The sequence below is a fragment of the Macaca nemestrina genome, chromosome 15, assembly GCF_043159975.1.
Source record: "Macaca nemestrina isolate mMacNem1 chromosome 15, mMacNem.hap1, whole genome shotgun sequence".
NCBI classification, from domain to species: Eukaryota; Metazoa; Chordata; class Mammalia; order Primates; family Cercopithecidae; genus Macaca; species Macaca nemestrina.
The window spans coordinates 28,147,895-28,162,668 of NC_092139.1; the positions used below are offsets into that span (position 1 = coordinate 28,147,895).

General features: G+C 48.4%; 2 protein-coding genes across 6 annotated transcripts in view; both read left to right on the forward strand.

The window, feature by feature from the left end:
* LOC105496525 (NDRG family member 3) overlaps positions 1 to 4,731 on the forward strand; it is a 90,211-nt gene extending 85,480 nt beyond the window's left edge. For all 3 annotated transcript variants that reach the window (XM_071079369.1, XM_071079371.1, XM_071079370.1), the window contains 3 exons: positions 1,571 to 1,606; positions 1,694 to 1,745; positions 4,425 to 4,731. In XM_071079369.1, coding sequence (XP_070935470.1) covers positions 1,571 to 1,606; positions 1,694 to 1,745; positions 4,425 to 4,606 — 270 coding nt within the window. In that variant the 3' untranslated portion in view covers positions 4,607 to 4,731. The remainder of the gene's footprint in view (positions 1 to 1,570; positions 1,607 to 1,693; positions 1,746 to 4,424) is intronic.
* Positions 4,732 to 12,119: 7,388 nt separating this feature from the next.
* The window catches only part of LOC105496298 (Src like adaptor 2), a 37,396-nt gene continuing 34,741 nt past the window's right edge, over positions 12,120 to 14,774 (forward strand). Inside the window, exon 1 of one of the 3 annotated variants that reach the window (XM_071079385.1) lies at positions 12,120 to 12,761. The gene's annotated coding sequence lies outside the window, so the exon portion shown is untranslated. The remainder of the gene's footprint in view (positions 12,762 to 14,774) is intronic. The other 2 variants (XM_011766613.3, XM_011766612.3) reach the window with 2 other exon arrangements.

The window sequence follows — 14,774 nt, forward strand, 5'->3', positions numbered from 1 at the left end:
TGTTTGTTTATAATCTTATGCTTAGAATTTTCAGCGGCCTCTCCCTTGTTAATCTCAAACTTCTATGTCTTCTGTGGCATTCTCCTCAGTTGTAGTCCCTCCTCATAATAAGTTTTGATGCCAGTGAATTGAAACCATGGGGTTCATGTTCCTTTTTGAAAAAAGCCAGTCAGCCTGAATAGGATATCATCTGAGCCCAGAGTGCGTAACAGCTAGAAGAAAAAGCAGGCCTAGGGCCAGCATGCCCTAAAAATGCTTTACTGTGGATAGTAGATTCAAATCACCTGGGAGCTTATTAGAACTGTAAGTTCCTTTTTTTTTTGGAGATGGACTCTCTGTTGCCCAGGTTGGAGTGCAGTGGCATGATTTTGGCTCACTGCAACCTCCGCCTCCTGAGTTCAAGCAATTCTTCTGTGTCAGCCTCTAGAGTAGCTGAGACTACAGGTGTGTGCCACCATGCCTGGCTAATTTTTTGTTTGTTAGTTTGTTTGTTTGAGACAGAGTCTCGCTCTGTCACCCAGGCTAGAGTGCAATGGCGCCCTCTCGGCTCACTGCAAGCTCCCCCTCCAGGGTTCATGCCATTCTCCTGCCTCAGCCTCCCGAGTAGCTGGGACCACAGGTGCCTGCCACCACACCCGGCTAATTTTTTGTATTTTTAGTAGAGACGGGGTTTCACTGTGTTAGCCAGGATGGTCTCGATCTCCTGACCTCGTGATCCACCCGCCTCGGCCTCCCAAAGTGCTGGGATTACAGGTGTGAGCCACCGCGCCCAGCCAATTTTTGTGTTTTTAGTAGAGATGGAGTTTTACCATGTTGGCCAGTCTGGTCTGGAACTCCTGACCTCAGGTGATCCCCCCGCCTCGGCCTCCCAAAGTGCTGGGCTTACAGATGTGAGCCACCGCGCCTGGCCAGAAATGCATGATCGTGAACCATACCCCAAACCTATCAAATCAGAATCTCTGGGACAGGAATCCAAGAATCTGAGTTTTAACAAGTCCTTCAAGTAATTCCAGCACACACTAACGAAGCCATATCCTAGAAATCCTTGCACGCATGAGAATAACCAGCTGTAAATGTTTATGAAGTGAAAAGCAGCATTACCAAACCCAGCTATTAGAGGAAAGTAACTGACTGAGCGAGCTGGCTGAACCAGTATCAGCTCTTGATGGCTGAGTGTCCTTACTCATGGAGGAAAGATAATGTAGAGTTGAAATGGGACTTGGAAAGCACGATGCACAGAGAAGTTAGGGTCACACTGTTCGAGGGCTCTGAAGGGAACATTCTTCAGGTGCTTTTCATGGTTGAGAATAGTGGTTAACTTCACTATCACCTCAACAGAAAATTCCCACCATGGGCCTGAAAGTCAGGGCTTCAGTCTTATTGAGGAATAAGTATGTAATAATGATATCAGATTTTCATCCAAGGTTATAAATGTTTGTATGTAGGTAAACTTGCAGTTAAACATTAAAACCTAGAATTCGATCTTGTTCTGTTTGAAAGGACTTGGGGTGTTCAGAGCAATTCTCTTAAGGGTAAGTCCCAGCTGACTTGCATATTTTTCCTTTTCTAGATGGCAGACTGTGGGGGACTGCCCCAGGTAGTTCAGGTAAGGAAATTTTTTTTTTTAAACACCCATTTAATTCTGCCTCTCTGTCTGTGCGAAGATTAATGCCCTCTTGTTTTATCCCCCCAGCCTGGGAAGCTCACCGAGGCCTTCAAGTACTTTTTGCAGGGAATGGGCTACAGTGAGTAGTATACAACTTTCTATCTAGCAACAATTTAGGATTATTGGGGTCCAGTTTCACATCTGGGAGCCCACAATTCCTGAGATATAACCTCTGTGGCAGCTAGCCTTAAGCAAGTAGAAACTGAAATGGTTATGGAACATTGATTTGTCCATATTTATGAGAAGCTAACACTCAGCACTTACTTTTTTCAGGCACTATATATTCTTTTGTTTTCTGTTTTTTTTTTTTTTTTTTTTGAGACGGAGTGTCACTCTCGCCAGGTTGGAGTGCAGTGGTGTGATCTCGGCTCACTGCAGCCTCTGCCTCCTGGGTTCAAGCGATTCTCCTGCCTCAGCCTCCCAAGTAGCTGAGACTACAGGCATGTGCCACCATGCCCAGCTAATTTTTGTAGTTTTAGGAGAGACAGAGTTTCACCATGTTGGCCAGGATGGTCTTGATCTCTTGACCTCGTGATCTGCCTGCCTCGGCTTCCCAAAGTGCTGGGATTACAGGCGTGAGCCACCACACCCAGCCTATATATTCTTAATCTAAGAGGTCATTCTGTTATTAGTGCCATTTTATAGAAGAAGAAACTGAGGCTCAGAGAGACTAAGCACATTGCCAAGGGTAAAAATTCAGCTGCAGGGCCATGATTCAAACCCTGGCAGTCTGACTCCAAAGCCCAATTTTGAACCCCTGCAGCTTAGGCTGTCCTAGGTGTGAATCTGAAATTATGATTTGCATTTAAACTCAGCTGGTTAATAACTCCTGACCAAGAGAAATGAAATGGAGACATAGGAGAAAAGGGCAGTATACTTGGGAAAGTCTCCTCCACTCCAGGAGATGAACTTGGAGAGTGTTTTAGAGCAAGTCCAAGGGTGTGTCCATACCATATGCCATTGTCTTGGTCTTTTGTGTTGTAAGACCCCTGAGCTTTCTCATGGTCACAGAATTATCTACACTTGCTCCTTTCTTGGAGTTTTAAGAAAAACTCTTTCACCCAGGTACAGAGCTCCTTACCCAGTGGGGTGATTTTTCTCCTGTCTTTGGTATTAGTGTGGATAATGGTCATTGGAGAGCTGCCTGGTCAGCTGCTCTGGGCAGCTGGGCCCTGGGTGCAGCCCTGTACCTGCCAGGCAGACCATGTATGTCTTGTCTTAAGTGGCTGTGTCATCCTTGCCTGTGAGCTGCTACCAACCGAGCCCACACCCACAGCCTTGTGGCTCACTGGGAGGAGCAGGAGCCCCTCTCCTATCCCATTTTTATCCTTTTCCTATGAAATAGCTGATCTTCCAGCCCACTTCTGATCCAAAGCAAGATGACTGTTTATAGGCGAGGGGAAAACACTTGCCTTTGTCTAGTTGGGGAAAGTAACATTTGAGATGTTATTGAAGTATCTGTCAGCCTCACCTCCTCTCTGGGAGCTTAAAATAAAACTTTATCCCTGGCTTAGAGTATTCTGTCATGTCTACCAGGCAGCTGAGGTTGCCACTTGGCACTCTCGGATCACTAACTTGCCTTTTCCTGTGTCCATCCTGCTTCCAGTCCCGTATGTGCAGCTCAGTCACCTGAGCACTGAGTCAGGTACCTTCCTCTGTGCTGGCCCCGCCCCGCCTTCCAGTCTCTCCTGGCTGCACTGGCTGCCTGCAGCATGTCCGCGGTCTTCCTGTGCAGTGAGAGCCCGATAGAACGTGGCTCAGTACGCCCCAAGAGGTTTAGCCTACAGGTCCAGCCCTGGTCTCCCAGGAGGAAGAAAGGATCTGGTTGTAAGGGGCAGGCCTCCTCTTGTCATCCTAAATCCAGGGTCATAGCAGCAGCTGAAACTTGATAGGCAGGGCACATCTTCCACTGCCACCTACTAATCCTTGAATTAACCTCCAGACATAGGAATCCAAGGACAGCCTTGGCTCTAAATAGGAGGGTCAGAGCCTGTGCCCAGAGAACTCTGCAGATGATAGCACCTTCTGACCCCAGCATTGAAATACAGCATTGAAATACAGTGGCTGCTGCCCAGGAGGATAGGCAGGGAGGCTATATGCCAGGTAAGGCCCAGTCCCAGCCAAGCTGGAAGGACCTTAGAGTCAAGCAGTGGCAGAACAGGAGTCTGAATTTAACACCTACCCCCAGAGCTCCTCCATCCCTGGCAACCTGTACCTCATCCCTGTGTCGAGGTCAGCTCCAAGCCAACCTGCCCTGCCCTTCACCTGCACCGTCCTACACATCTCCTCCCTGGTAGCAAGGTAGCCTGTGGACACGGATGGTAGTCTCGTTGTATCGGGCTTGCACTGTGTTTGTGAAACACCTTCATACTTGTGTGTTTGTCTTTCTTTTCTTTTGGTTTAGTCTTGCATGCACTGTAGGTTTTGGTTACCTGTTTGGGTTCCCAAAGCCTCCATTCTGTCACTGTCTGAATGGTGTGGGCATAGCTAAGAGGCCATACTCTGGACTTAGGGTTTCCCCTTGTTCTGTGGTGACTACAATCAGCTGAGATTCCAACCAGATCTAAAGGATTAAAGTGGCCTCACATATCACCACTCACCTAGAGCAAATAATACCAAATGGGGATGGCTATATCTTGTCCTGGGTGTCATTGTAAATGAGTCGGAAAAGCTAAACATAAAGCCTTTGGTGAGACTCCTAGGTTAGCTGGGCTTAACTAGGGCTTCATCTTCTAGTCCCCTTGGTTCTCTGTTACAGTACCATCTGCCAGCATGACTCGGCTCGCCCGATCACGAACCCACTCAACCTCGAGTAGCCTCGGCTCTGGAGAAAGTCCCTTCAGCCGGTCTGTCACCAGCAATCAGTCAGATGGAACTCAAGAATCCTGTGAGTCCCCTGATGTCCTGGACAGACACCAGACCATGGAGGTGTCCTGCTAAGCAGATGCTCCTCCCCTGGACCATTGCAAGTCCATCCTTCTTCAAATGACCACTCCATAATATAACATTTCATCCATGTAAACTGGCCTCTACTATCTTTAACTCATGCATGGCCACTGAACCTCTCTCTAGTAGCCTGGATTTATCATTCTCTCTGCCTGCCCACCCCCTTTTTTGTATAGCCCAAGAACCACTTCCATGCCATACTGTAACATTCCAACATCTTTAGCTGATCAGATCTCTCCATATCCTCTCTTGCCAGCTTTTTCCCGTGCTCCCCCAACTATGTATCGGATAAGATTCTTTGATCCCAACTCTGTGTGTGTGCGAGCACGTGTCTCTGTTTGTGTGTGCATAGTTCTGTGGTTTTAGACACGCTTTCTTGTAGTGCTTCTGCAAAAAACAAAAAAGGGACTTATTTTGCATTCTCAATGGTGTTTTTAAGGGAATTAGGCAGAATAGATTTCTAGGTTGGGTAGGCCACTGCGTTCTCTTTTGTTTGCAAATTGGTCAACAAAATTTGCAGAGTGATTTCAGGAGAGAGCAGCTCTGAGGAATGTGGAAAATCATAATTGCTATCTGGACCATTGATTGATTGTGAGCAATAGTAGAAGGGTGCCTATTACGTAGAGAGACTCCTTCTGTCCAAATGAATTTCTGTATACTCTTCTATAAATAAAAGGGAGGAATATATTCTGCTGGAAGCCCATGAACCATCGGTGAGGTTCCGATACAACATAGAGTTTTTTCCAAGGAGTGAATGTGGCTTAATTACTGGACTCTCTTAGCACAGGAAGGTGGAAACAAAATGCCAGGCCTCTGCTCTGAAGAGCAAAACTGCTGTCGCTGCAGTATCTGATACTGGACATCCACATATCCACAAGAAGTGCCTCTTAGGTCTATGACAGAGAGTGTCTCCATTCCTCAGTTACCAGAGAGGGGAGAGGTATGGCCTAAAAAGCATGTAGATGGTGGAGAAATGGGTGGGGAGAGAGGAACAACCATTAACATAGTATCATGTTTAATAAGTATGGCCTTGATTTCAGTAGATGTAATGGAAGCCAAATTAAATTGATACAGAACCCATTTCTCAGAATCTTTTTTTTTTTTTTTTTTTTTTTTTTTTTTTTTTTTTTTTTGGAGACAGAGTCTCGTTCTGTCACCCAGGCTGGAGTGCAATGGCGCAAACTTGGCTCACCCTCTGCCCCCTGGGTTCAAGCGATTCTCCTGCCTCAGCCTCCCGAGTAGCTAGGACTACAGGCACCTGCCACCATGCCCAGCTAAGTTACGTATTTTTAGTAGAGATGGAATATCACCATGTTGGCCAGGCTGGTCTGGAACTCCTGACCTCAGGTGATCTGCCTGCCTCAGCCTCCCAAAGTGCTGGGATTATAGGCATGAGTCATTTTGCCCAGCCATCAGAAAGATTGTTAATCCTATGAACTCCCTTTTGTAGGAGAGAAAGGGCCACTCTGTAGGGGCAGCCCTGTCCAGGTAAAGTTGTTTTCAGCCTCCTGTCTACTGTTAAGTGAGGAAGTCACAGCAAGACAGAGAGTATTGCTGGAGGGTGAGAGAACTGTGGAGACCAACTGCCACATAGCAAGAGCCCAGCTCTTGGGAACATTGAGATGTAAGCTCAGGGTTACACAGTTCCAAATCTTGGGAAGGGGCTTTTCAGACACACTGTTTGCTTTCTGCTGAGATAAGGAATGCATCACTCTGCCAGAGTATGACTTTTTACAGATTATTAAATAAAGCTGTATATGTCTCATTGTTACCTGATTGCTGGTGGTATTTCTTTCAAGCCATTCACTGGGGTTCAGGGTGGGACGAGTTGATGTATGCTGGTTCTGTGTTGGCATTTTCACATGTGATTGCTTATCCACCAAGCGACACTGTCCATTTATAGGAGGAAATGAAGCCTGATGATAAATCATTCGCCCAAGGTCATACAGCCAGTAACTCCAGCCAGGATCAAATCCTAGGGAATTATGCAGAATTCTATCTGATGTGTCTATATTTCCCTGAAGCCAAAAATCGTGAGAAGCCTGACAGTATTGTTTGTGATGGAGAAGCTGAGGTCTTGAGAAGGTGGTCCACGTCACAGCTCTACCACCTGTGTGGGATTGCTGAGTCTCACTTCTCATTTAATAATCTGCAACCACTTGTCTGGGTTCCTCTAAGAGACCAGCCTGTGTTTCTCCAGAAATAGCTATATTTGCACCCATCAAGAATAATTTCAGACCGGGTGCGGCGGCTCACACCTGTAATCCCAGCACTCTGGGAGGCTGAGGTGGGCGGATCACCTGAGGACAGGAGTTAAAGACCAGCCAGGCCAACATGGTGAAGCCCTGTTTCTACTAAAAATACAAAAATTAGCCGGACATGGTGGTGCGTGCCTGTAATCCCAGCTACTTGGAAGGCTGAGGCAGGAGAATCACTTGAACCCAGGAGCTGGAGGTTGCCGTGAGCTAAGATCACACCACTGCACTCTAGCCTGGGCTACAGAGCGAGACTGTGTCTCAAAAAAAAAAAAAAAAAAGCCAGGTGTGGTGGCTCACACCTGTAATCCCAGCACTTTGGGAGGCCGAGGCGGGCGGATCACCGGAGTTCAGGAGTTCAAGACCAGCCTGACCAATATGATGAAACCCCATCTCTACTAAAAGTACAAAAAAAAAAAAAATTAGCCGAGCATGGTGGCATGTGCCTATAATCCCATCTACTCGGGAGGCTGAGACAGGAGAATCACTTGAACCTGGGAGGTGGAGGTTGCAGTGAGCCAAGATTGCACCATCACACTCCAGCCTGGGCAACAAGAGTGAGACTCCGTCTCAAAAAAATAATAATAATCATTTCAGGAGACCACCATCTCAGATGAGTTTTCAATGACCCAGGGGCAAGTGCCAGCAAAAGTGCATGTGGATTGCTACATCTGCGAGAGGCACTCGTAAAAAATGACATGGACTGCAGGGTGCAGTGGCTCACGCCAGTAATCCCAGCACTTTGGGAGGCTGAGGTGGGCAAATCACGAGGTCAGGAGATCGAGACCATCCTGGCTAATACAGTGAAACCCCATCTCTACTAAAAATACAAAAAATTAGTCGACCATGGTGGCACGCACCTGTAGTCCCAGCTACTTGGGAGGCTGAGGCAGGAGAATGGTGTGAACCCAGGAGGCAGAGCTTGCAGACAGCAGAGATAGCACCACTGCACTCCAGCCTGGGCAGCAGAGCGAGACTGTCTCAAAAAAAAAAAAAAAAAAAGACATGGACCCTGCCCGTTCTTGCAGAGGAGTTGAAACAAATGTATGTGAACAGATAAAGATTACCAAGCTGAAGTCTTACAATGCAGGCCAGTGGTCCACAGAATGCTGACGTGGGAAGGAATTGATCTGATGGCCTCAGTTGCCCTTTTTTTGTTTTTTGTTTTGTTATATTTTGTTTTGACATGGAGTCTCGCTCTGTCGCCCAGGCTATACTGCAGTGGCACGATATCCACTCACTGCAACCTCCGCCTCCTAGGTTCAAGCAATTCTCCTGTCTCAGCCTCCCGAGTCCTGGGACTACAGGCATGTGCTACCACACCCAGCTAATTTTTTGTAGAGATGGGGTTTCGCTATGTTGACCATGCTGGTCTGGAACTCCTGACTTTTAGTGATCTGCCCGCCTCAGCCTCCCAAAGTGCTGAGATTACAGGCATGAGCTACTGTGCTGGGACTTTTTTTTTTTTTTTTTTTAAATAGTGTCTTGCTTTGTCACCCAAGCTGGATGGCAGTGGTGTAATCATAGCTCACTGCAGCCTCAAACTCCTGGGCTCAAGCCATCCTCCCACTTCAGCCTCTTGAGTAACAGAGACTACAGGCATGCACCACCATGCCTAGCTAATTTTTTATTTTTTGTAGAGACAGGGTATCACTTTGTTGCCCAGGCTGGACTTGAACTCCTGACCTCAAGTGATCTTGCCTTAGCCTCCCAAAATGCTAGGATTACAGGTGTAGGAATCAGCCCTTTATTGAGCATCTATATATAGGCCAGGCCCTTAATGCCTTCCTATAAATTTCCTTCTATTGATCCAGTGAGATACATGCTATTCCCATTTTGTGGATGCAGAAACAGGTCCAGAGATAACTAGTTTGTAAATGGTCACAAAACTAGTAAGTGGCTGTATGGGAAACAGTTTCCTCCACTACACTCAACAATTCCAACACTTCTGTGACCAAATGTATGAGCTTTTTCCCATACCAACCAATTCTCCAACACCCCAGACACGGAGTAGGTGTCCTAAGTTATGACTCCAGCTTCCTGGAGTTAGCACAGACCCTACAGGTTAAGGGTTCAGGCCCACAAGACCTGCTTCAGATGCCAGTTGCAAGCAGTGGATCCCCAGGTTATTCATACTTCTGTCCACCCTGGCTACAAATTGGACCCCCTCCCTCAGGTTTGATAGTTTGCTAGGATGGCTCACAGAACTCAGGGAAACACTGAATTTACTGGTTTATTATTCAAAAGGATATGAGGCTGGATGCGGTGGCTCACACCAGTCATCCTAGCACTTTGGGAGGAGGAGGATCACTTGAACCCAGGAGTTCAAGACCAGTCTGGGCAATATAGTGATCATGAGGTCAGGAGATCAAAACCATCCTGGCTAACATGGTGAAACCCCATTTCTACTAAAAATACAAAAAATTAGCTGGGCATGGTGGCAGGCACCTGTAGTCCCAGCTACTCGGGAGGCTGAGGCAGGAGAATGGCGGAAACCCGGGAGGCGGAGCTTGCAGTGAGCCAAGATCGTGCCACTGCACTCCAACCTGGGTGACAGAGCAAGACTCCATCTCAAAAAAAAAAAAAAAAAAAAAAAAAAAAAAGCATACGATAAAGGATACAACAGGTAAATGGCCAGATAAAGAAGTATATAGGGCCGGGTGTGGTGGCTCACACCTGTAATCCAGCACTTTGGGAGGCCAAGGCAGGTGGATCACAAGATCAAGAGTTCGAGGCTGGTCAACATGGTGAAACCCCGTCTACTGAAAATACAAAAATTAGCCGGGCATGGAGGCAGATGCCTGTAATCCTAGCTACTTGGGAGGCTGAGGCAGGAGAATTGCTTAAACCTGGGAGACTGAAGTTGCCAAGATTGCACCATTGCACTCCAGCCTGCGCAACAAGAGCAAAACTCCATCTCAAAAAAAAAAAAAAAAAATATATATATATATATATATATATATATATGTAGGAGGCTGGACACAGTGGCTCAAGCCTGTAATCCCAGCAGTTTAGGAAGCCAACGTGGGTGGATCCCCTGAGGTCAGGAGTTCGAGACCAGCCTGGCTAACATGATGAAACTGCCTTTCTACTAAAAATACAAAAATTAACTGGGCACAATGGTGGGCACCTGTAAACCCCGTTACTTGGGAGGCTGAGGCAAGAGGATCGCTTGAACCCAGGAAGCAAAGGATATAGTGAGCCTAAATTGCACCACTGCACTCCAGTCTGGGCAACACAGCAAGACTCTTATCTTAAAAAAAAAAAAAAAGGCCGGGCGCGGTGGCTCAAGCCTGTAATCCCAGCACTTTGGGAGGCCGAGACGGGCGGATCACGAGGTCAGGAGATCGAGACCATCCTGGCTAACACGGTGAAACCCCGTCTCTACTAAGAAATACAAAAAACTAGCCGGGCGAGGTGGCAGGCGCCTGTAGTCCCAGCTACTCGGGAGGCTGAGGCAGGAGAATGGCGTGAACCCGGGAGGCGGAGCTTGCAGTGAGCTGAGATCCGGCCACTGCACTCCAGCCTGGGCTACAGAGCGAGACTCCGTCTCAAAAAAAAAAAAAAAAAAAAAAAAAGTATGTAGAGCAAGGTCTGGAGGGGTCCAGGGAGTTGGAGTCTGCCATCCTTCTGGTGTGCTGGATGTGTTCACCAGCCTGGAAGCTCTCTGAACCCCGTACTTGAGGGATTTTTATAGAAGCTTCATTACATAAGCATTATCAATCATTAACTCAATCTCCAGCTCCTCTCCCTACTCCAGAGGATGAGGGTGGGACTGAAAGCTCCAAGCTCATAATGATGGCTTTGTCTTTCTAGTGACCAGTCCGCATCCAGGAGCCCACCAAGTGTTGCCTCATTAGAACAGAAAACACTTCTGTCACCGAGAAAATTAGAAGGGTTTTAAGAGCTCTGGCCAGGAGCCAGGGAGGAACACCAGTGCATATTTCTTAGTGGAAGACCTAGGATTTTAAATTTTGTAATTCTTAGGTGCCTCCCTAAGTAGAAAAGGAGAGTTATGCGGTGGGATTCTTTTAAGAAGAGACCAGAGTTTCCCTACTTCCTGCCCCATTCATGAACTGCACCTTGACGCTTGTTTTGGAAATTTGCCTGTCATAAGAAGATGGGCATTAGAGTTGTATGGCAGCAGGAGTGCGAAGGTGGGCTCAAGCCAAGGCTTACGTCCCTGAGTGGCTGTCACCCATTCTAACATCCTGATGAGAACTTTCGTGCAGAAGTGTGCCTCCACTCTGGCTCCTTCAGCTCGCTATGCCGAGTGCCTACAAAGATAAAAATCAAACCAGCCTTCCCCAGGATCAAGGGAGAACCTCAGCAGGAGTGCTCTAGCTGGCAAGGCCCCAGAAAGGGCTGCATGGGCTGAGCTGGAGTCAGGAGTCATTTCAGTGCAGTGGGCCCTTTGTCTCCAAGAGTACTAATCCCCCTAATGGGGAAGCAGCAAGAGGGTGTGGTTAAATCTTAATGAAAGGTGGGACTGAAGGTAACACACTGATCAAAGACAATTCAGCCGGAGTCAGATTCTTTATCCTAGACCAGTGACTCTCAAGCTTAGGCCTGGACCGTGGCTCATGCTTGTAATCCCAACACTTAGGGAGGCGGAGGCGGGAGGATCAATTGAGGCCGGGGGTTTGAGACCAGCCTGGGCAGCACAGTGAAACCTCATCTCTACAAAAAAAATTTAAAATTAGCCATGAGTGCTGGTGCACACCTGTAGTCCTAGCTACTCAAGGCTGAGAAGGGAAGATTACTTGAGCCTGGGTCAAGGCTGCACTGAGCTATGATTGTGCCACTGCATTCCATCCTGGGTGACAAAGCAAGACCCTGTTAAAGAAGAAATCAAGCCTGGGCATGCATTGGAATCACCTGGAAGCATGAAAACAGCTTGCCGGGCCTACCCCCAGAGTATGATTCCGTGGATCTGGGATGCAGCCTGAGAATTTGCATGTCTAACAAATTCCCGCTGAGGCTGCTGATCTAGGGACCACACTTGGAGACCACTGTCCAGATACTGCTATTCAAAGTGTGGTCCCCAGACTGGCAACATGGGGTCACCTGGGAGCTTACTAGAAATGCAAAATATTGAACTCCGCCCCAGACCTTCTGAATCAGAGCCTGCAGTTTAACAAGATCTGCAGGTGATTCCTATGCACACTAAAGGTTGAGAAGGCACTGCTTCCCAAACTCGGCAGTCAAGGGAATCGCTTGGTTTAAAATTTAGATTCCTGGGCTCCCTGTCTGGTGACTTGGATTTAGAAGGTTTGGGAGATCCCAGAAATTACTACAATTAAGCCCGGTTGAGTGAGTGTTATGGTTAGGCCAGCATGGGAACTCCTGCTCATTTTCCTCAGTCCTGTGTTCCTTGGACAAGACCATGCCACAAAGCCAGAGAAAAACCTTTTGCTCCAGGATCATGACAAGGCAGCAGCTGCTCCCCTAGAAACAGGAACTCGGGGAAGGTGGCTCCTCCATGGTCTGTGATGCCGTCAGAGGAAACGGGTGGTTGTGAGAACCACAGAGTCTGCAGTCGGAGCTAGAGCTCCAAGGACCCCACGCCTTTGTCTCTGTGACAGAGCTCAGAGGGCCCTGGGCTTTCCTTCCCTGGCTCGGCTGTGCTTGGGAGGGTTCCCCAATCCAGAATCCCTCAGGAGCATGGGGCAGCTGATCTATCCCTGCTGTACAAACTGCTGACTGCAGACGGATGCTGAGCTACCCAAACCGACACCTAGCCTCTCCCTGAAGATCCTCCCAGGCTGAGAGTTCTGGGTGTCCTAGGACCAAGGACACTGGCAGACTTCCAGAAGGCCCCCAAAGCCCTAACCTGTCCAGCCAGAGCATGCGTCTCAGCAGAGCCGTCTTCCCAAGCCTTTGATGACAAACCAGTAAGTATGCTTGCTTTTGTTCTCGGATGGCCTAGAGCCAGGTGAGGAAGAATGATCTCCCCGGCTCAGACTGGGTCTGGGCTTTATTTGCTATTGGGAAAAAAACAGCTCAAGGAGAAGGGAGAGTGGCTGTAAAGAGGGGTGGTTTCTGGGGGTCCCAGAAGAACCAAGACCCACCTGCTCCACCTTTGACTGCCTCTTGGAGCCTACGCTCTTCCCTGCAGCTTGTCTTCACGCCCGTCCTAGTCCCATCTCAGTTGCGCATTTGCTGTGTGACTTTGGGCCCCTCTCTGCGCCGCAGTGAGACTCCAAAGGCAGGAATGTGAGGGCTATCATCTCTCAAGACAGTTCAGCTGGAGAGCCTACAGTGAAATCTCACTCTCAAAAGGGTGATATTTCTCAGTTGAAAGAAAGGGAGAGATCTCCCTTTAACTCGATCCAAATTCATTATTATTTTTTGTTGAGTTGGGGTCTCGTTCTGTCACCCAGGCTGGAGTGCGGCGGCGTAATCATGACTATACACTTGAACCCCTGGGCTCAAGTGTAGTGGTGCAGTCCTAGCTCATTGCACCCTTGAACTCCTGGGTTCAGGGGATCCTCCCACCTTAGCCTCCCAAGTAGCTGAGACTACAGGCATGTACCACCATACCCAGCTAATTTGTTATATTTTTGTAGAGATGGCGGGGCCGGGGGGAGGTCTCACTGTGTTGCCCAGGCTGGTCTCAAACTCCTGGCCTCAAGCAATCCTCCTGTCTCAGCCTCCTGAATTGCTGGGATTACAGGCATGAGCCACCGTGCCTGGTCAAATCCATCACTCTTACACCCACCGCTGAAAAATGATCTTCAGAAGCGCAAAATACACATGACAGCAGGCCCAGCCCTTCACGAATGGGCTATGTGACCAGAAGCACAAGGTCGTCCTCTCAGGGAGTTGGTCACTGTATCTGAAATGGGGCCCAAGTGAGACATTGAAAAAAAAAAAACAACCAATATTCTGGGCAGTGAGCTGATCTCCGCTGCCGTTGACTAACTTTTTCCTTTCACCCGATGCCTCATGTCCTCCGGAAAGTGCCTGGCACATAGTAAGATTTTCAAAAATTTGTGTAGTTAATGATTAGATGCTGTCTTATAAAAGTTGTGGCTAATACTGCCTCCTCCTAGGCTGGCCTATCGCATGGTCTTTATTTTGCTCCCAGGGGCTTATTGGCCTTGACCTGACCAAGTCCTTGACCAGGTGAGGGGAGCTGCAGAGACTTTGGGGAGGCTTCCAGCCTGAGTACAGCTCCCCTGTCTCCGTCTGCCTTTGGGCCCAGCCCCCAGCTCCACCTGCGGCAGGAAGGAGTCTCTCGGTCTATTGCAGGTGGTGACTGTGGTCTTCCTGAAGGAGGGGAAAGGAAACTAAGCCTTACTGAGCACCCACTCTGTGCCGGACTCCTGCGACTCTCCCCACAGCCCTGTGGCGCCTGTGGTGCACCTCATTCACAGATGAGATGCAGGAAGCTTGCATGCTTTGCCTGAGGCCACACAGCTCCAACCAGGTTCAAGGGGGCACTCACACTACCCAAGCCAGAGGTTCTCTCCCTGGGGTTTCCTGGTCTTGGGTTTGTAAAATTCCTCCTCAGGAGGATCGTTTGAGCCCAGGAGTTCAAGACCAGCCTGGGCAACACAGCAAGACCCCAATAATGCAAAACAAAACCAAAAAACCTCCTCAAGAACAGCAGCACCATTTCAGTGTACCCAGGCTGCAGGATCCTAAAACTCTGAGCAGGAAGTGGCTGTCAGGACTCATTTCCATGCCACATGCCCATTCTGTGTTAAAGAGCTCCCTTCCAGATGAATGCTGAACTCCCCATAGGGAGGCAGCAGCAAGCAGGTATTGGGTGTTTGTTTGTTTGTTTGTTTTGCAGCAGGGCGGGTACAGAGTCTCGCTCTGTCACGCAGGCTGCAGTGCAGTGGCACAGTCTCGGCTCACTGCAGCCCCTGCCTCCCAGGTTCAAGCAATTCTTTTGCCTC